This window comes from Panthera onca, chromosome B3, assembly GCF_046562875.1.
Source record: "Panthera onca isolate mPanOnc1 chromosome B3, mPanOnc1 haplotype 2, whole genome shotgun sequence".
In the NCBI taxonomy this organism is placed as follows: Eukaryota; Metazoa; Chordata; class Mammalia; order Carnivora; family Felidae; genus Panthera; species Panthera onca.
Genome location: NC_138344.1, coordinates 72,867,913 through 72,888,006, shown reverse-complemented (window position 1 = coordinate 72,888,006; position 20,094 = coordinate 72,867,913). Strand labels below are relative to the sequence as shown.

Genomic DNA, 20,094 nt, shown 5'->3' with positions numbered 1-20,094 from the left:
TGAAGGACTCTATGGCTTAACATTTTTGCTTGATGTTCCATCTGTTAGTATGACATTTCATAGCAGTAGTTCTTTGTGTCTATATTTTTATTACTTTTTTTTATTGTACAAGGAACACACATTTATTGAAGAAAAATTAGAAAAAGGAAAGCTATGGCACAAAAACAGACACTCAGATCAATGGAACAGAATAGAGAACCAAGAAATGGACCCACAAACATATGGCCAACTAATCTTTGACAAAGTAGGAAAGAATATTCAGTGGAATATATACAGTCTCTTCAGCAACTGGTGCTGGGAAAACTGGACAGCGACATGCAGAAGAATGAACCTGGACCATTTTCTTACACCAGACACAAAAATAAACTCAAAATGGATGAAAGGCCTCAATGTAAGACAGGAAGCCATCAAAATCCTTGAGGAGAAAGCAGGCAAAAACCTCTTTGATCTTGGCCGCAGCAACTTCTTACTCAACACGTCTCTGGAGGTAAAGGAAACAAAAGCAAAAATGAACCACTGGGACCTCATCAAATAAAAAGCTTCTGCACAGTGAAGGAAACAATCAGCAAAGCTAAAAAGCAACTGACAGAATGGGAGAAGATATTTGCAAACGACATATCAGATAAAGGGTTAGTATCCAAAATCTATAAAGAACTTATCAAACTCAACACCTGAAAAAAAATAATCCAGTGAAGAAATGGGCAAAAGACACGAATAGACGCTTCTCCAAAGAAGACATCCAGATGGCCAACTGACACATGAAAAAATGCTCAACAGCATTCATCATCAGGGAAATACAACTCAAAACCACAATGAGATAACCACCTTGCACCTGTCTGAATGGCTAACATTAACAACTCAGACAACAACAGATGTTGGTGAGGATGTGGAGACAGAAGATCTCTCTTGCACTGCTGGTGGGAATGCAAGCTGGTGCAGCCACTCTGGAAAACAGTGGGGAAGTTCCTCAAAAAACTAAAAATAGAACTGCCCTATGACCCAGCAATTGCACTACTAGGCATTTATCCACAGGATACAGGGGTGCTGTTTCAAAGGGACACATGCACCCCCGTGTTTATAGCAGCACTATCAACAATAGCCAAAGTATGGAAAGAGCCCATATGTCCATTGATGGAGGAACGGCTAAAGAAGATGTGGTATATGTATACAATGGAGTATTACTCAGCAATCAAATGAATGAAATCTTGCCATTTGCAACTATATGGATGCAATGGGAGGGTATTATGCTAAGTGAAATTAGTCAGGGAAAGACAAATATCATATGACTTCGCTCATATGAGGACTTTAAGAGACAAAACAGGTGAACATAAGGGAAGCGAAGCACAAATAATATAAAAACAGGGAGGGGGACAAAACATAAGAGACTCTTAAATATGGAGAACAGAGAGTTACTGGAGGGGTTGTGGGAGGGGGGATGGGCTAAATGGGTAAGGGGCATTAAGGAATCTACTCCTGAAATCATTGTTGCACTATATGGTAACTAATTTGGATGTAAATTTAAAAAAATAAAATAAAAAAAAATACCCAGAAATTTCAAAAAAATATCTACTAGATTAGATTTAAAAAAAAAAACCAAAAAAACAAAAACAAACAAAAAACAAAAAACAAACAAACAAAAAAACAAACAAAAAAAGAATATTCTTTTCCCCAGGGGCACCTGGTGGGCTCATTCGGGAAAGCATGTGACTCTTGATCTCAGGGTTGTGAGTTCAAGCCCCAGGTTGGGCGTGGAGCCTACTTAAAAAAAAAAAAAATAAAAGAATATCCTTAAAAATATTCTCTTCCCCAACCAGCTGAATTGGATCCTTTATCCAAGTTATGTAAATACTTGCTACCATTATTATTATGGATCCAAGTATCTCATCTACATGGGGTTTTGGGCTCCCACACATGGGACACTGGCAAGTGACAATTCACTCAAAACAAAAGCTTGACATAACACAGTAAAAAGGAAAAGAAAAACCCAAAGTTTTATGTGTGTCTCTGCACATGTGTTTGTGAGAAAACACACCCACACATAATGTTAAAAGGCCACACTACCCTGATTACATCCTAAGCCTAGGCATATCCCTGTAGTTCTGACCACATTCAAATGTCTTAATTCAATGCGATTTTGGATACCCACAATTCCTTTCTTTCAGCTGGACAAAAATAGCCAGGTTGCTCTGCAAAAAGAATACAACTTATCATCATGCTTCTGTGTTGGGAGACATTCTCGGTAAAATTTGAGCCCAGCCTCAAAACTTGCGGATTTATCTGTCTATTCTTTATTCATTTATCTACCTACCCACCCACCTATATTATCTATCTATCTATCTATCTATCTATCTATCTATCTATCTATCTATCACCTATTATCTAATCATCCATCCATCCATGCATCCAACAAACACTAACTCATTTCTTTGGAGCTCATGAGTTTTTTTAGAACTCATTTCAGTTCACTAGCCTCTCTTTCTTACCCAAGAGAGAAGCACTTTCATGATGCTAAGCCTTCACTTTTCACAGGGAATGACTTACCTCCTGTCCATTTTGTAAAATCCCACTGATCCTTAAAATTCAGGTTCAATTCTTTTTATTTTAAGTAATCTCTACCCACAACGTGGGGCCCTAACTCATGACCCCAAGATCAAGAGTTGCATGCCCTACCGACTGAGCCAGCCAGGCCCCCTGGTTCAATTCTTTTTTGGAAAATGGTTCACAGACTCCTACTGCAAGCCCACACTGTTATCTTCCATCTTAATTTTATGGTACTAAGGTTGTGTATCCCTCTTTTATTATGTAATAAATTGCTTCCTTCAAGATCTCTCAAAAAAAAAAAAAAAAAAAGAAAAAAAAAACTAAGCTAAAAAGTTACCCTGGATTCCACTATCAGGAATAACAATTGCTAACATTTCATGTCTATCCTTTTAGACCACTGCTATCAATAGAAATACAATCTGAACCACATAAATAATTTAAATTTTTTAGGAGTCACATTGAAAGAAACTATAAATAAATATACAAAATTAATTTTAAAAATATGTTATTTAACCTGATAAACCCCAAATATCATTTCAACATTAGTTAATAAATAAATATTAATGCGAATGTTTATATTTTTTTCTTCATGGAAGTCTTTGAAAGCTGGTGTATATTTGACACTCACAGCACATCTTAATTTGGATTAGTCACAATCCACGTGTCCCATAACCACTGTACCCTCTGGCTATGTTTGCACAGCACAGTTCAAGACTCCTTTTGATGTATAAATAATGATATGACTATACATAAAATTGTAATTCTCCCTCCACAAAGTGCAGGTCATATAAAACCTATAGTTTTGTAAGTTTTTTTTTTTTAATTTTTTTTTTTTAACGTTTATTTATTTTTGAGACAGAGAGAGACAGAGCATGAACGGGGGAGGGTCAGAGAGAGGGAGACACAGAATCTGAAACAGGCTCCAGAGTCTGAGCTGTCAGCACAGAGCCCGACGCGGGGCTCGAACCCACGGACCGTGAGATCATGACCTGAGCCGAAGTCGGCTGCTTAACCGACTGAGCCACCCAGGCGCCCCGTAAGTTTTTATAATAAGTTTAATTTTAGAACAGTTATAGATTTATAGAAAAGTCATGAAAATAGTACACATAGATTCCATACACTGCACACCCAGTTTCCCTTACTATTAACATCTTACAATGGTACATTTGCCACAATTAATAAAACAATACTGATACATTATTAACCGAAGTTCATACTTTACTAGATTTACTTTGATTTTACCTAATGTCCTTTATCTACTACAGAATCCCGCTAAGAGACCACATTACATTTAGTTTTCATGTCTCCTTAGGCTCCTCTTGGCTATGACTAATTCTCAGGTTTTTCTTATTTTTCTTAAACTTTCTTTTTAATTTAAATTTTATTTTATATTAGAGAAGGGGGGGGAGGGAAGGAGGGAGGGAGACAGCCTGAGCTGGGGAGAGGGGCAGAGGGAGAGAGAGAGAAACCCAAACTGTTTCCTTATTTCCTTATTCCTTTTTTTGATGCCTGAATAATATTCCATTGTATATATATATCACCTCTTCTTTATCCATTCATTAGTTGATGGACATATGGGCTTTATTCATAGTTTGGCTATTGTTGGAAATGCTGCTATAAATATTGGGGTTCATGTACCTCTCAAATCTGAATTTTTGTGTCCTTTGGGTAAACACTAGTGCAATTGCTGGACCATAGGGTAGTTCTATTTTTAACTTTTTAAGGAACCTCCATGCAGTTCTCCAGAATGGCTGCACCGGTTTGCAGTCCCACCAATAGTGCAAGAGGGCTCCCCTTTCTCCACACCCTCGCCAATACCTGTTGTTTCTTATGTTGTTAATTTTAGCCATTCAGACAGGTGTGAGGTGGTATCTCATTGTGATTTTGATTTGTATTTCCCTGATGATGAGTGATGTGGAGCATCTTTTTATGTGTCTATTAGTCTCTGGATGTCTTCTTTGGAAAAGTGCCTATTCATGTCTTCTGCTCATTTCTTAACTGGATTATTTGTTTTTGGGGGTGTTGAGTTTGATTAGGTTCTTTAGAGATTTTGGATTCTAACCCTTATTCAGATATGTTGTTTGCAAATATCTTCTTCCATTCTGTAAGTTTTGTTGATTGTTTCCTTCACTGTGCGGAAGGTTTTTATCTTGATGAGGTCCCAATAGTTCATGTTTGCTCTTGGGTCCCTTGCCTCAAGCAATGTGTCTAGTAAGAAGTTGCTGTAGCCACGGCCAAAGAGGTTTCTGCCTGTGTTCTTTTCTAGAATTTTGATGGTTTCCTGTCTCACAATTAGGTCTTTCACCCATTTTGAATTTATTTTTGTGTGTAGTCCAAATAGTGGTCCAGTTTCATTCTTCTGCATGTTGCTGTCCAGTTTTCCCAACACCATTTGTTGAAGAGACAGTCTTTTTTCCATTGGTTACTCTTTCCTGCTTTCAAAGGTACTTGAACATATACTTATGGCTCCACTTCTGGATTCTCTATTCTGTTCCATTGATTTTGGTGTCTGTTTTTGTGCCATTACCATACTGTCCTGATGATTACAGCTTTGTGTTATAGCTTGAAGTCCAGATTAGTGATGCCTCCAGCTTTGCATTTCTTTTTAAGATCGCATTGGCTATTTAGGGTCTTTTGGAGTTTCATACAAATTTTAGGATTGTTTATTCTAGCTCTGTGAAAAATGCTAGTGGTATGTGATAGGGATTGCATTAAAACACATGAATTTCGCTGGCTGACATCCTTTCCTTTCACTCTTCCCACTGCCACTGCCCTGCATCTTGGGATCACCTCCCAACTAAATCACTTGCACTTGAATCCTTATCTTCTTCTGGAGGAACAGAAGTGAAGACAGTGTGGGTATACAACTGAAAAATCCAAGTACATTTCTGATCACTAAGGGTCCGGACCTCAAACAATGTTAAGGGAGCTCAGTTTCACTCTCTCTCTTTCAGGATCATACTCTTCCTTTGTGGTGGGAAGAGGGCTGCTGGCAGCTGAATGGTTGTATCCTAGCCTCTTATATTCCCAGCAGTATTCCCAAGAGTTTCATAGTAAGTTTTGGGATGTAGACTTGGGACAGGTACCCATCCTTGAAACAATTAACTATGGTCAGAGAGAGAAGTATGTTAATTGGCCAGGGAGTCCAAGGCTGGCGTCGGCCTCATCTAAACCCAAACATGGGGTAGGAGGATGCGTGGCTTGGTTATCCAGGGAAAATCCAGGTGTGGTCACCAGAAACAGAGGGATGGATGTTGGGCAGCAGAAGAGATAGATGCATATCCTGATTGGTTATGGGATTTTGCGATGCAAATACTCTTGAGACTGGGATCTTGTAACCACAACTCTTCATCTGATACCAGATGTGGGAAGATTATTGCTAGAACATTCATCAGCTTCCTCTCTAGACCCACCAGTGCCACCCACCCTACCTTCTGTTTACCTTTTCCTGTTCTGTGGTTGTTTTCTCCTAAGCTCCTGGAGCAGGTGGCTGTTTCATGCTGAGCCCAGGGGGTTTTTGTATGGCTCTCCCTGTCATTCCTCTCACCGTGCAGCTTCTCCAACAGCACAGAAATAGACGCCTGAGTCTGTAGGCATCAAGCCTGTGATGGTGAGCCTTAGAGCTTTGTCTCTTGCCTGATATGACACAGAATATCGTCCTTTCTTAGTGTTTGTGCTATCAGAATAAAGATAAATGATTTCAGTCATCTTTCCATTGGAAGGCTGTTGAAACCAGCTCATCACATAGTAAGTATAGCTGAGTGTGAAACGGCAGAACAAATTCGCAGATTCTCCCTCTTGTTTATGCACTGAACTTGGAGATTGAGTGACGCTCTGTGTATTGCTGGAACCTGTAGAAAAGAAGGAAAAATAACTTAGCTGCTGACATAGCTTTCAAGAAAGCTATCAAATAGCCAGGTTTTCACCCAGAAAACAAAATGGAGAAAGGCACAGCTAAGTTCTCTTCTAACTTCTTTCCCAGGCCTCCTCCCTTGGGCCCTGGCTGCAGGGGTGGTGGGCTCCTTACCAAAGCTGATGAAGGCCACCACTGTGCACAATAGAGTGGGGAGTCTGGACTGCATCCTGGGGGGTCTTCCTGTTAGTGAAATGGCTCTTGTTTGGTCTCCACCTGCCAGGCCCTTTGCAGTGTCATTGGAACTGGGTGGCTCTGTGGCCTTGCTTCTATAGAGCTGGCAGTGGGGTTTCTGCATACGTCAGCTTAGTCACACTTCCTGCTGTGTGTGCCTGCCTCCTGCCTCTTCCTCCAGGCCTCTGTTGTCTAACTGATAGATAACATGTCATGTATGGTTATCATGAAAGAAAACTTGCCCAATGTGGACATAACCAAGGGGGAGAAGTAGACATAAAATCCAACCAGGAGGTTGGTAATAATCTCATTACCCAGCGGTAATGCTGTTAACATTTTGTTGCATTTTTTTTCAGTATTTTTAAATGCAAATGTGCACATTTTAATGGAATTGGGATCAAATTAAAAGTATTTTTTGTGTTGAACATTATGTATATGAATGTGCCACTATGTTCAACCGTACGTGAAATGTGATTTTTACAGCTTCAAGGTACTCTGCTGTGTGTCACTTAATTTGTTTACATATTATCGTTTGACATTGTTTTGTTTCCTTTTTTGACAGTTTTAAATAGGATTCAGCGGGCATTGTAAATATGTCTTTGCATTTCTGATAATTTGTTTGCATGTTAATTATGTTGGTTTAAAGTGTTTAATTGTGGAAAATTCAAACATGTACCAAAGAGAGAATAGTACAATGAAAGAGCACGTACTCATTTCCAGGTTCCACAATTATCAAGTCATGGCCAATCTTGTTCGTCTACACCCGCATCACCCTACACATCTATACCTCTTTCAGTTCTGGTTAGATTAAAGCAAATCCCAGACATCATAGGGTTGTGTCCTTTACACAGGAGGCATGTAACGTCAGGTTGGCTTTTGGTGTGTGTGTGTCTCTGTGTGTTGATCTATTGTTTGAATAGGAGTTGGTTTGCAAAATGATATTCTTATTATATCATTTCTACTTCATTTTTTAACTGAAGCATTTCTGTTAAGATAATTTTTCCTTGTCAATTATTTGATTACCTTTGAGGTTAAGTGTAGGATTCTTTCCATTCATTTGTCAGTTTGTAGGATAATGAGCTGATTCGCCTCTAGGGTGACCAAACCATCCCTGCTTGCCTGAGATGGAGGTGTTTCTCAGGACAAACACCAAAATAGTCCCAAGCAAATCTCAGGCAACCAGAATAAACCCCTAAAAGTAAATAAGGAGGATTGTTTTAGGAACTCATGGATTTAAACATACTTGATGTGTTTTAGTTGATTGGATTCATGGTCTTATTGATGTGGGAATTTCCCCCTCTTTACTAGCAGAAATCTTTTCAGTCTGGCTCCTGAACCTTTGTGACATGGCCTCTGTAATCTGTGATAGCTTCTAGTTTTCTGGGAGAAGATATTCTAGGCTCATTTATACACTTTCTTCCCCAGCCATGGAATCAACTATCTGTGATTAATGATAGATGTATTTTCTTTTTCCAGTTCTAATGTTTTAGTAATTTTACTGCAGTCATTAAGACATTTATTGAAATATAGAATAGAAAGAATAATATAGGAAATCTTTGACTGTTTCAAAATTTTAAGGGAATGTTTTTAATATCTCACTTTGAAAACAAATTCAAAGATTCCTTTCATCAGATTAAAGAAGTTCCCTTTTCTTCTGAATTTGTGAAGAGACTTCAATTAGAAATAAATGTTAGTGGGGCGCCTGGGTGGCTCAGTCGGTTGGGCATCTGACTTCGGCTCAGGTCATGATCTCGCGGTCCATGAGTTCAAGCCCCGCATCGGGCTCTGTGCTGACAGCTCAGAGCCTGGAACCTGTTTCAGATTCTGTGTCTCCCTCTCTCTCTGACCTTCCCCCAATCATGCTCTGTCTCTCTCTGTCTCAAAAATGAATAAACGTTAAAAAAAATTAAAAAAAAAAGAAATAAATGTTAGACTTGACCAAATCACTTTTCTGCATTTAGTGACATAATTTTATAGTTAATATCATTTATGTGTGATATGTTGTACTATTATTAAACCTTCCTCATATTCCTGAGATGAATCCTAATCGATCATGGTGTATTAGTATTATCCAATGCTTGTTTAATATTATGTTTAGGAGCAATCATTGCTTTTAATAGGTGATATTGGTCTATAATTGTCCTTTGTCATCTATCTTTGTTTATTTTCATCATTGTGGTTCTCCTGGTCTCATAAAATGTGTTGAGTAGTAGTCTTCCTGTTTTTATTTTTCTCAGTAGTCAGGAATGGAAATTATTGGTCTTGGGTTTGATGTAACTTGCCTGTGAAACCATATTTTTGCATAGAGTTTTAAATTTATTTAATGTGCATTATAATTCAACTTTTCCAATTTTCTTGTCAGTTTTGCTAGACAATAATTTTTAGAAAGTTTTACATTTTGTTCAAGTTTTCAAATTAATTTGTATGGATTTATTCCTTGCACGTTCTTAAAATCATTTAAATTTTCATTGTGTCTGTAGTTACAATCTTCCTTTACACCATGTTTTTATATATTCTTAATTTCCTGATAAATCTTATCACAGAATTGTCCATTTTCTAATTCTTTTCAAAGAACCAACTTAAATGGATTCTTTCCTTTGGTTCTTTCTCTTTATTATCTTAATTGTAGCACTGATTATTACTATTTTTGTTCTCTTTTGTTGTTTACTCTTACTCTCTTTTAAAACTTTCTGATTGAATGTTTAGTTCGTTATGCTCAGTCTTTTTGTTTTGATATATTTTAAGGGTATAAAAACTCTCTGTGTGCTGCTTAGCTACATTGCTCAAGTTTTAAAATGTAGACCTTTCATGATTGTTCCATTGTAAATATTTTAACAATTCCATTATAATTTCTTTTCTGGCTCATAAATTATTTTATTTTTTTAAAGGTTATTTATTTAGAGAAAGAGAGTTGGGGAGGGGCATAGAGAGAGGGAGAGAGAGAATCCCGAGTGGGCTCTGTCAGCCCAGAGCTTGACCTGGGGCTTGAACTTATGAACCTGACCTGAAATCATGACCTGAGATCATGACCTGAGCTGAAATCAAGAGTCAGACCCTTAGCTGACTGAGCCATTCAGGTACCACTGGTTCATAATTATTTATGAGTCTATTTCTTTTTATTTATAGTTGTATTTTTACTAATAGTATCTAACTTTATTCATTGGAGTAAAAGAACATGATCTGTATGATATTGATTCTTTAATACTTATCTGATTTGCTTTTTTGTGGTCTATTTTTCTGATTATTTCTTAGGGGTAAATTTCTGGGTGTAGATTTATGGAATGAAATAATTTTATATCTATTAACAAATTACCCTTACCATGAATGTACAAATTGACCTTTCTATAGTGTTTTCTAAGAGTTTAGTTTTATGACATCATCATCTAATGCTTTAAAAAACTTGTCAATTTGTAGAGAAAAAATATTATTTCCTTGTTGTTTTATTGTGCCTTTGTTTATCAATGAGGTTGGATTCTTTTCATCTTTGTATTTGTTATTTTTTAATTTGGAAATTATTTTTTGTGTTTTTTGAAGTTGGCACAATTTTTCTCTAATTTCTTTAGAAATTATAATAATAATATTTTATTTTATAAGGAGCTTGAACAAGGTTGTTCATAAAAGATCATTGTCCCAGACTCCACTGCTGATTCTTACCCAGATAGGTAGGCAGCTGAATGTTTATTTTGACAGTTCCTGAGCTCCTTGAACTAACCATGTGCCTGGGCCATCCCAACCCTCAACTCACCGTCACCCTGATAAATCTTTACAAAGAAATCACAAACCTCTGTGACCTTTATCCAGGTTGTTTCTGAGAACTATTTCAGAAAACCCTGAGATGCTGGATGCTGAAATTGTCATTCCAGAGGAGTCAAACATGACATGAGTACCAATGGGTACATGTAGAGGTTAGGGTGACCTGCTCAAGACAAGGAACAACTTCTTCTGACCAAGTTGTTCTTGCAGGAGGAAGAAAGGATGGGAAAGAAAGGAAAGGATGAATCTTTATAACCACCATTATGAGTGAATTTTATCCAAAGAACTATTAATGAAACGTGGAGCCTCTCCCAATGGAGAAGTATACAAGCCTGAAGACTGGGTCTAAGACAGGTGTTGGGAAAACTGCTTGCGGATGAAGGAAAGAGTTGCTCACAGAGCTTCCTTAAGTTTAGGAGAATTTTAAAGAGATTCTGCATTCAATGACCTGATATTATTCAGGCCTCTAATTTTCAGCTTATCCTTTTTTTTTTTGTCCTAAGTTCAGGCCTCTCACCCACCCCCAGAGAGTGTCAGCATCTTCTCATTGTTCTGAGAGTTGTGTTAGTGGCACGATTGCCCCCTGGAGGCCAGACAGAGGAGCAGCCTCCTTAAAGTATTCTAGGCCAGTGGTTCTCAGGGCTGGGGGTACATTAGAATGGATTGAGAAGTTGTAACAAAAAGTGCTTGGTCCTGAACACCTAGACCGCTGGGGATGTGGGACACATTCTAGTATCACTTTATTAACATGTACACTTGAGTGAAAAACTAAAAATAAAATGAAAGCAACTGCTCTGAAATAAACCTAAACATACTCAGAAGCAGAATTACTCATAGTAAGTAGCAGGGTAAATAAAAAATGTCAGGGGATGGAAAAAGGAGATATTTTACCTGTAGGTTTACAAGTCTGGAAGGTAACCCATTTTAGCAAATCTCCCCCTGGGACTTGGAGTTTGAATGTGACAGATTTTTGGTGTATATTTGTGATGTGCCCGCAAAGGTGCTCATTTTCATATATATAAGTTGACTGCTTATTACCCAATTGGTCTCCTAATTCTTAGACCTTACTTTTCACTCAGCTTTCCCTGGGTTCTGGGTGGCTGGAATATTAATAGGTACCAACATCACTGACTCTCAACTGAACTTCATCAAGGGCTTGGCCTCAGTGCCAAGACTCGCATTATGAGAGTTATACTTCACACAAGCACTAATTTAACTTTTATCTTTTCAAATCATAGAATCACAAAAATTAGAATTAAAGGGCCTTTTGAGTGTCCCTAGACAAACTTCCTTATTTTAAATATCTGAAAAAGCCATGAAAGCATTTGAGTTTTGGCAAACAAACAAATACACAAAGTACAACTACCCTAATTTAGTACCTTCTTCTCTATCCTTATTACCTGGCTGTCTCATACTCTGAACTCATGGGATACAAAAAATCAAAAATTCTCAGGCTGTACTACCTGGGAATTCTTTCCATTTGTAGTCATATCCATAGAAAAATTTCCCCACTGTCTCTACCTAAAAGAAGCAAACAAAGCACTGCCAGTAGTCCTACTGATTTTCCCTAAGTTGTTTCTGGGAGTTTCTATTTTGGATGTAGAAACATGGTGGATGTAGAACGATTGGGAATACATGGAGGGAGGAGAGACACAGTCCTTCAAATACCTTTCAGGTCTGGGCCTGAAGGCCAGACTTTAAGTTATGAAGTGAGTTTCTGCATGGTCCTGGCGTCCTGGTGTGCATCAGGGAGGGAAATCCGGCAATGTGTTTCTAGATCCAGCTCTATCTGCCCTATATTAAGGGTTATAAGAATCTGTCTTTAAGGATACTGCTAGTGAAGTTTCAAAAGGAAGTAAGGAATATGTTATTGGGAACTGGAGGAGGGGAATCCATGTCAAGTAGTTGCAGAAAAAATTTGAAATTGCCTCCTGTAGTTATGTGGAAAGCTGAACTTGGTTGTAGAAGTAGGGAGATTTCAAAGCAAAATATGAAGGTTCTACTGGGTTTCTTCTTGCTGCTTTTAATGAAATGAAGAGAAGAGAGATAAATAGAGGAAAGTATCGTTAAAAAAAAAAAAAGGAGCCAGGACTGGATGAATCTGAAAGTTCTCAAGCTCTTCAAATGGAAAAAGATGCTAAACTTAAGATAGCGTGGCACAAAGAAAAAAAGTGACAGTGTGACTATTTAACCTTTCATCAAAACCTCAGAAAGATTGAGGAGTGGGAGTATTCAGTTACACAAGGAGCTCTTTCAAGAGATTTGGATATGACTTCCAACCAAACAGTAGGGCTTCTAGGAAGCTTAAGAGAATGGTCCCTCAGAATTCTGAGTAAGGGTCACAGGTACAGGTTGTTTGGAAAGAATTTGTGGATGTGCCTTTGTTTTAAGGAGTAACATTCATTGAAATCCATCAGAGACCCAGGAGGTGTTTGAGAAAATGATTTCAGCAGAAACACTACCAGCTTGGATTGAAAGGGACAGAATACAGAATAAAAGGAGGAGGTCAGACCCCCAAAACTCTACTGGCAGGAAGCAGGTTTATAATACTACTCAACTGCAAATATGTGTTGCTGTTTTTTGAAAGAAGAGAGATGACTCTGAGAGCAGAAGTAAAAGCCAAGGAGTCACAGTTGAGAATTATTTCCAGGCCTTAAATCTAATTAAGGAACTCCTAAAGTTTGCCCAGCTGGATTTCAGTGAGTCTTTTCTACCTTTCATCCCCCCCCCCCCCCCCCCCCCCCGTTTTGGACCCAAATGTCTATAGCTATTAACCTGTGCCTTCCTGGTCATGTGTGATCTAACATAGTGATCTGGATGTGTTGGGGCAGATGGCTTGTTTCACAGCTTGAAAAATGGAGAGAAATTTTGTCCTAGGAGCTGTACCTAACAGATGACATCCAGGAGCTGCATTTGAACTTGGACCTCATTTAGATGATGTGATTTTTGTAAGTGAGCTGATGCTGTACAGGATGAGACTGTTGGGGTCTTTAGGAGTGTGTGTGAATGTATTTTGCAAGTAGGAGGGATATGAATTTTGGGGGGTCAGATGGTGGACTAAGGTAGAGAGATAAATCCTTTCCTCCTGGTGTCCATGCCTTTGGATAATCCCTTCTCTTGAGTGTAGGAGGGAACTGTGATTTGCTTCTAACCAACACAATATGCAAAGGTGATGGGCTATTCCTCTGTTACTGTTACATTAGGAAAGGTTGTGTCTTAGAAGAGTAGAATGAGAGATTCTCCTTGTTGGCTTGATGATGTAAGCAGCTATGTTGAAAAGCCCAAAGAAAGTGCAAGACACCGCTAGGAACTCTGGGCAGCCTCTAGGAAAATAATTGTTTTTGAGGATACATTGGAGTGTCAGAAAGGACCTTGTAAACTGTGAACAGTGATACAAATGTATGAGGCAGCTTTTAACTGTTCAAAAGGAACAAATGATAGATGTGGTATAAATATTTTTTGAATAAATAAATTAGAAGGTAAAACGCATTCTCGAAACAAATTTAATAAGTGGTTAGCTGAACCGTTGCCCTGGATTCCATTACCAGGAATAATACTGATATATTATTATTGACTAAAGTTCATACTTCAGTAGATTTACTTTGATTTTACCTGAAGTCCTTGATCTACTGCAGAATCCCACCAGGAGACCACATTACATTTAGCTTTCATGTCTCCTTAGGCTCCTCTTGGCTATGATAATCACCCAGATTTAAAAAAAAATTTTTAATGTTTTTTTAAATTTAAGTTTTATTTGATTTTAGAGAGAGAGAGAGCATGAGCAAGGGAAAAGGGCAGAGGGACAGAGACAGAGAGAGAGAGAGAGACAGACAGACAGACAGACAGAATCCTATCAGGCTACATGCTCTGTGTGGAAGCCAACACAGGGCTCAATTTCACAACCCTGGGATAATGACCCAAGCTGAAATCAAGAGTTGGACACTCAACTGACTAGCCACCCAGACGCATCCTCAGATTTTTCTTATTTTTGGTGACCTTGACAATTTTAGGATTATTAGTTAGATATTTTGCAGAATGTCCCTCAATTGGGATATTTCTGATGATTTCCTCATGATTACTTGGGGTTATGGGTTTTGGGGAGGAAGACCACAGAGGTAAAGTGCTATTTCTCTTCACATCATATCAAGGGGACATGCTACCAACATGACTTATCTCTGGTGATGTTGACCATGATCCTCGAACTAAGCTGGTGTTTATCAGGTTTCTCCACTGTTGCTTTTTCTTTTTTAAAGATTATTAATTTATTTTGAGAGAGAGAGAGAGAAAGAGCAAGAGAGCAGGGAGAGAGGGGCTGAGAGGTAGGGAGAGAGACAATCTCAAGCAAGCTCTGCACTGTCAGAGTCCGATGCAGGACTCAATCTCACAAGCTGTGAGATCGTGACCTGAGCCAAAATGAAGAGTCAGATGCTTAACCAACTGAACCACCCAGGCACCCCAATCCACTGTTGCTCTTTTGTCACCCTTTCCATACTGTCCCTTTTGGAAGGAACTCACTATGTGCAGCCAGACTTGAGGAGTGGGAAATGTGGAGTATCTAAATAAATTATTTAGAATTCTAAAGCATGGGAAGTTTGTCTGTTCTGCCTCACTTATTTATTCAATAATACATTTATATCAGTGACTCTTGGGTACTTATTTTATACCTTGGGCTATTACTCAACATGACTTTATTTTGTTGCTCAAATTGTTCCAGCTTTGGCTGCAGGGAGCTTTCTCCTGTGTCCCCTTAGGGACATAGGGGACTCCTATGTCCCCTTAACATAGCCCCATCATTGGTGGCACTGGTTGTTTTTTGAACACTTTAAGATGCTTTGGACTTATCTTGCATATTCAGTGCCCCAGCCCTAGAGTCAGCCATTTTTCCAAGGAACCCTGGTTACTAGTATTGAAAAATGGTATTAGAAACAAAGATATGAGTTCTAGGCATGCTCATTGCTTCTGGGTTATCCTCAGAAACATCAAAGATGTGACCTAGATTTTGAGAAACTGTGAGTTCAAAAGGTAGAAATGGGGAGGAAACATATTTCCAGAGAAGCAGCTGGCAGGAGCAGGACTTTGGATTTGGGAAAAGCACAGTCTCACAAGGAATCCAGAAGTCTTAAGCAAACGAGATTCTTTGGAGGGACACAGTAGGGAGATTAATCTGGCAGCGGTAAGCAAGGTGACCCTGAGCAGAAGAGTCTGAAAGGGGAGAGAACAGTTAAATGTTCAGTGTAATAACAGGTACAGTGTTAAATTTGTCCCTCCCCCTTACCACCCTGGATGATGTGGGAGGAAAGGGCTGAACAACTGATCTAATCTGAACAGTCTGAGGAGTTGTAACCTGTCTCCCCTGCAGCAAGCCAGGAGTTTTAAAAAGTAGTATTGAACTATTTTGTTTGGTTAATTTGTTTCACCCAATGTTGTCTATATTAGTGTTTCTAGTTAGGTCTCTTTTGATTGCAAATGATAGAAAACCTGAATCAAAATAATTTATTAAAAAAAAGGAAATTAATTGTGTTGCATTTTTGGTGTCTTCCCTGTATCCGTTTGTGCTTAAGACTTCAGTGCACGCTGTCCCCTTCCTCCTGCCAGAACTTGGGCTTTTTCTTACTGCACAGCTGCTTGGCAGACATAAGTACTGGGGAATCATCACTCATATCCCTGGGCCCTGTCCTCCACCAGTGACATGCAGGATTAGGAGTATCAATCTCCTAGCTTCTCTGGCCCTCAAGCAGGATAAGTTGAGGCAAGTGTCTCCCATGGGTTGTCAAAAATTCCCTGGTATGATGAAAGTCTTGGTGCTCACAGTGACGGTTGGCTTGAGAATACACAGGCCCTGAATGATGGATTGATTTTTCTAATTTTTTTTTAAATTTAAATTTTAGTTAGTGAGTTACAGTGCAATATTGGTTTCTGGAGTAGAATTCAGTGATTCATCACTTCCATACAACACCCAGTGCTTATCCAAACAAGTGTTCTCATTAATGCCCATCACCCATCTAGCCCATCTCCCACCCCCCTGCCTCCATCAACCCTCAGTATGCTCCCTATCATTAAGAGTCCATTACAGTTTGTGTTCCTCTCTCCTTTTTTTCTTTACCCCCTTCCCATATGTTCATCTGTTTACTTTCTTAAATTCCACATATGAGTGAGGTCATATGGTATTTGTCTTCCTCTGACTGAGTTCGCTTAGCATAATACATTCTAGCTCTGTCCACATTGTTGCAAATGGAAAGATTTCATTTTTTGATGGATGAATAATATTCCATTGTATATGTATAGAACGTCTTCCTTGCCCATTCATCATTCGGTGGACATTTGGGCTCTCTCCATAATTTGGCTACTGTTGATAATGCTGCTATAAACATCAGGGTACATGGACCCCTTCAAATCTGTATTTTTGTACTCTTTGGGTAAATACCTAGTATTGCAATTGCTGGATCATAGTGTAGTTCTATTTTTAACTTTGAAAAACCTCCATACTGTTCTCTAGAGTGCTGCACGTGTTTCTATACCCAACAACAGTGCTAGAGGGTTCCCCTTCTCCACATCCTTGCCAAAATCTGTTGTTTATTGTGTTGTCAATTTCAGGCATCAGACAGGTGTGAGGTGGTGTCTCATTGTGGTTTTGAATTGTATTTCCCTGATGATGAGTGATGTGGAGCATCTTTTCATGTGACTTAGCCATCTGAATGTCTTTTTTGAAAAAGTATCCTTTCGTGTCTTCTGCCCACTTTTTAACTGTATTATTTCTTTTTTGGGTGTTGAGTTTGGTTAAGTTCTTTATAGATTTTGGATTCTAACCCTTATTCAGATATGTTGTTTCCAAATATCTTCTTTCATTCTGTAGGTTTTGTTGATTGTTTCCTTCACTGTGCAGAAGCTTTTTATCTTGATGAAGTTCCAATAGTTCATGATTGCTTTTGTCTCCCTTGATCTGGTAATGTGTCTAGTAAGAAGTTGCTGTGGCCTGTGTCAGAGAGGTTTCTGCCTGTGTTCTTTTCTAAGATTTTGATAGCTTCCTATCTTACATTTAGGTCTTTCATCAATTTTGAAGTTATCTTTGTGTATGGTCCAGAAAGTGGTCCAGTTACATTGTTCTGCATGTTGCTATCCAGTTTTCCCAACACCATTTGTTGAAGAGACTGTCTTTTTCCACTGGTTATTCTTTCCTGCTTTCTCAAGGATTAATTGACCATATAGTTGTGAGTCCATTTCTAGCTTTTCTATTCGTTCCATTGATTTACGTGTCAGTTTTTGTGCCAGTACCATACGGTCCTGATGACTATAGCTTGAAGTCAGGATAGTGATGCCTCCAGATTTACTTTTCTTTTTCAGGATTGTTTTGGCTATTTAGGGTCTTTTGTGGTCCATACAAATTTTAGGATTGTTTGTTCTAGCTCTGTGAAAAATGCTGGTGGTATTTTGATAGGGATTGCATTAAAACATATGCTTTTCACTGGCTGACTTCCCTTTGTTTCTCTCTTCCCACTGCCTCTGCCATGGATCCTGGGATCACCTCCCAACTAAATCACTTGCGCTTGAATCCTTGTCTTCTTCTAGAGGAACACAAGCTAAGACAGCTGGGATCTACAACAGAAAAATCCCAAGTACATTTCTAATCACTGCAGGGTCTAGGGCTTCAAACAATGTTAAGGGAGCTCAGTTTCCCTCTCTCTTTTCAGAATCATGTTCTTCCATTGTGGTGGGAAGAGGGCTGCTGGCAGCTGAATGGTTATATCCTAGCCTCTTCCATCCCCAGCCGTATTCATAAGAGTTTCATATTAAGTTTTGGGATGTGGGCTTGGCTCAGGTGCCCATCCTTAAACCAATCACTGTGGCCAGAGAGATGGACTATGTTAATTGGTCAGGGAGTCCAAGGCTGGCGTCAGCCTCATCTAAAACCAAATATGGAGTAAAAGGAGGTGTGATTTGTTTATCCAGGGAAAATCAGGGTCTTGTCAACCAGAAAAGGAGGGATGGATATTGGGTAGGCAGAAGAGACAGATGCATATCTTGATTGGCTATGTGATCATCCTTAGGCACCAGATTCGAGGTGAAAATGCTCTTGAGGCTGGGATCTTGTAACCACAACTCTTCCTTTGATACCAGATGTGGGAAGAATGTTGCTAGAACATTCATCAGCTTCCTCTCTAGACCCACCAGTGTCGCCTACCATGCCTTCTGTATACCTTTTTTTTTGGTCCTGTGGTTGTTTCCTCCTGAGGTCCTGGAGCAAGTGTTGAGCCCAGGGGGTTTTTGTAAGGCTCTCCCTGTCACTCCTCTCACCGTGGAGCTTCTCTAACAGCACAGAAATAGATGCCTGAGTCTGTAGGCATCAAGCCTGTGATGGTGAGCCTTAGGGTTTTGTCTCTTGCCCAATGTGACACAGAATATCGTCCTTTCCTAGTGTTTGTGCTAGTAGATACAAGATAAATGATTTCAGTCATTTTTCCATTGGAAAGCTGTTGATACCAGCTCATCACGTAGTAATCAAAGTTGAGTGTGAAATGGCAGTCCAAGGTCACAGATTCTCCCTCTTTTTCCTGCACTGAACTTGGAGATTGAGTGATGCTCTGCGTATTGCTGGAACCTGTAGAAAAGAAGAAAAAAATAACTTAGCTTCTGACATTGCTCCCAAGAAAGCTGTCACAAATAGCCAGGTTTTCACCCAGAAAACAACGTGGAGAAAGGCACAGTCAAGTTCTCTTCTAGCTTCTTTCCCAAACTCCCTCCCTCAGGCTCTGGCTGCTGGGGTGGTGGGCTCCTTACCAAAGAGGATGAAGGCCAACACTGTGCACAAAAGAATGGGCAGTCTGGACTGCATCCTGGGGCCCTTCCCACTGGTTAAATGGTTCTTGTTCTGCCTGCCACCTGCCAGGCCGTTTGCAGTGTCACTGGAGCTGGGTGGCTCTGTGGCCTTGCTTCTATAGAGCTGGCAGTGGGGTTTCTGCATACGTCAGCTTAGTCACACTTCCTGCTGTGTGTGCCTGCCTCCTGCCCTCTTCCTCCAGGCCTCTTTTGTCTAATTGATCGGTAACATGTTGTGTATGGTTTATGATGAAGGAAAACTTGTCCAGTGTGGACATAACCAAAAGGGAGAAAATAGGCAATAAAACGAACCATAAACTCATTACCCAGAGATAACTTTTTGTTGTATTTCTTTCAGTATTTTTAATGTATTTCTTTCAGTATTAGGTATGCATACCCTAATGAAATTGGGATCCAATTAAAAATCTTCTTTGTGTTGAACACTATTTATATAAATATGCCACCATGTCATTCAAATGTATGTGAAATGTGATTTTCACAGCTTCATACTACTCTGTTGTGTAAGCAGACCTTAATTTGTTTAAACATCATTGTTTGATATTGTTTTGATTCCTCTTTGACTGTTTTAAATAAGATTTGGTCGGAATTGTAAGTATAAGTCTTTGCATTTCTGACAATTTATTTGTATGTTAAGTATGTTATTTTAAAGTTTTTAATTATGGAAAATTCAAACATGTACCAAAGAGAGAATAGTACAATGAAAGAGCACGTACTCATTTCCAGGTTCCACAATTATCAAGTCATGGGTAATCTTGTTCGTCTACACCCACGTCACCCTACACATCTATACCTCTTTCAGTTCTGGTTAGATTAAAGCAAATCCCAGACATCATAGGTTGTGTCCTTTACACAGGAGGCATGTAACGTCAGGTTGGCTT

General features: G+C 39.1%; 1 protein-coding gene and 1 long non-coding RNA gene across 2 annotated transcripts in view; one reads left to right on the top strand and one right to left on the bottom strand.

Moving 5' to 3' along the window:
• The window catches only part of LOC132669387 (T cell receptor alpha chain MC.7.G5-like), a 178,391-nt gene extending 159,051 nt beyond the window's left edge, over positions 1-19,340 (bottom strand). Inside the window, exons 1-2 of the mRNA XM_078447723.1 lie at positions 19,157-19,340; positions 6,089-6,392 (exon numbers count right to left, since the gene is read on the bottom strand). Coding sequence (XP_078303849.1) covers positions 6,089-6,392; positions 19,157-19,340 — 488 coding nt within the window. The remainder of the gene's footprint in view (positions 1-6,088; positions 6,393-19,156) is intronic.
• Positions 1-20,094, top strand: part of LOC144616677 (uncharacterized) — a 301,629-nt gene that overhangs the window by 71,449 nt on the left and 210,086 nt on the right. The window lies entirely within an intron of this gene.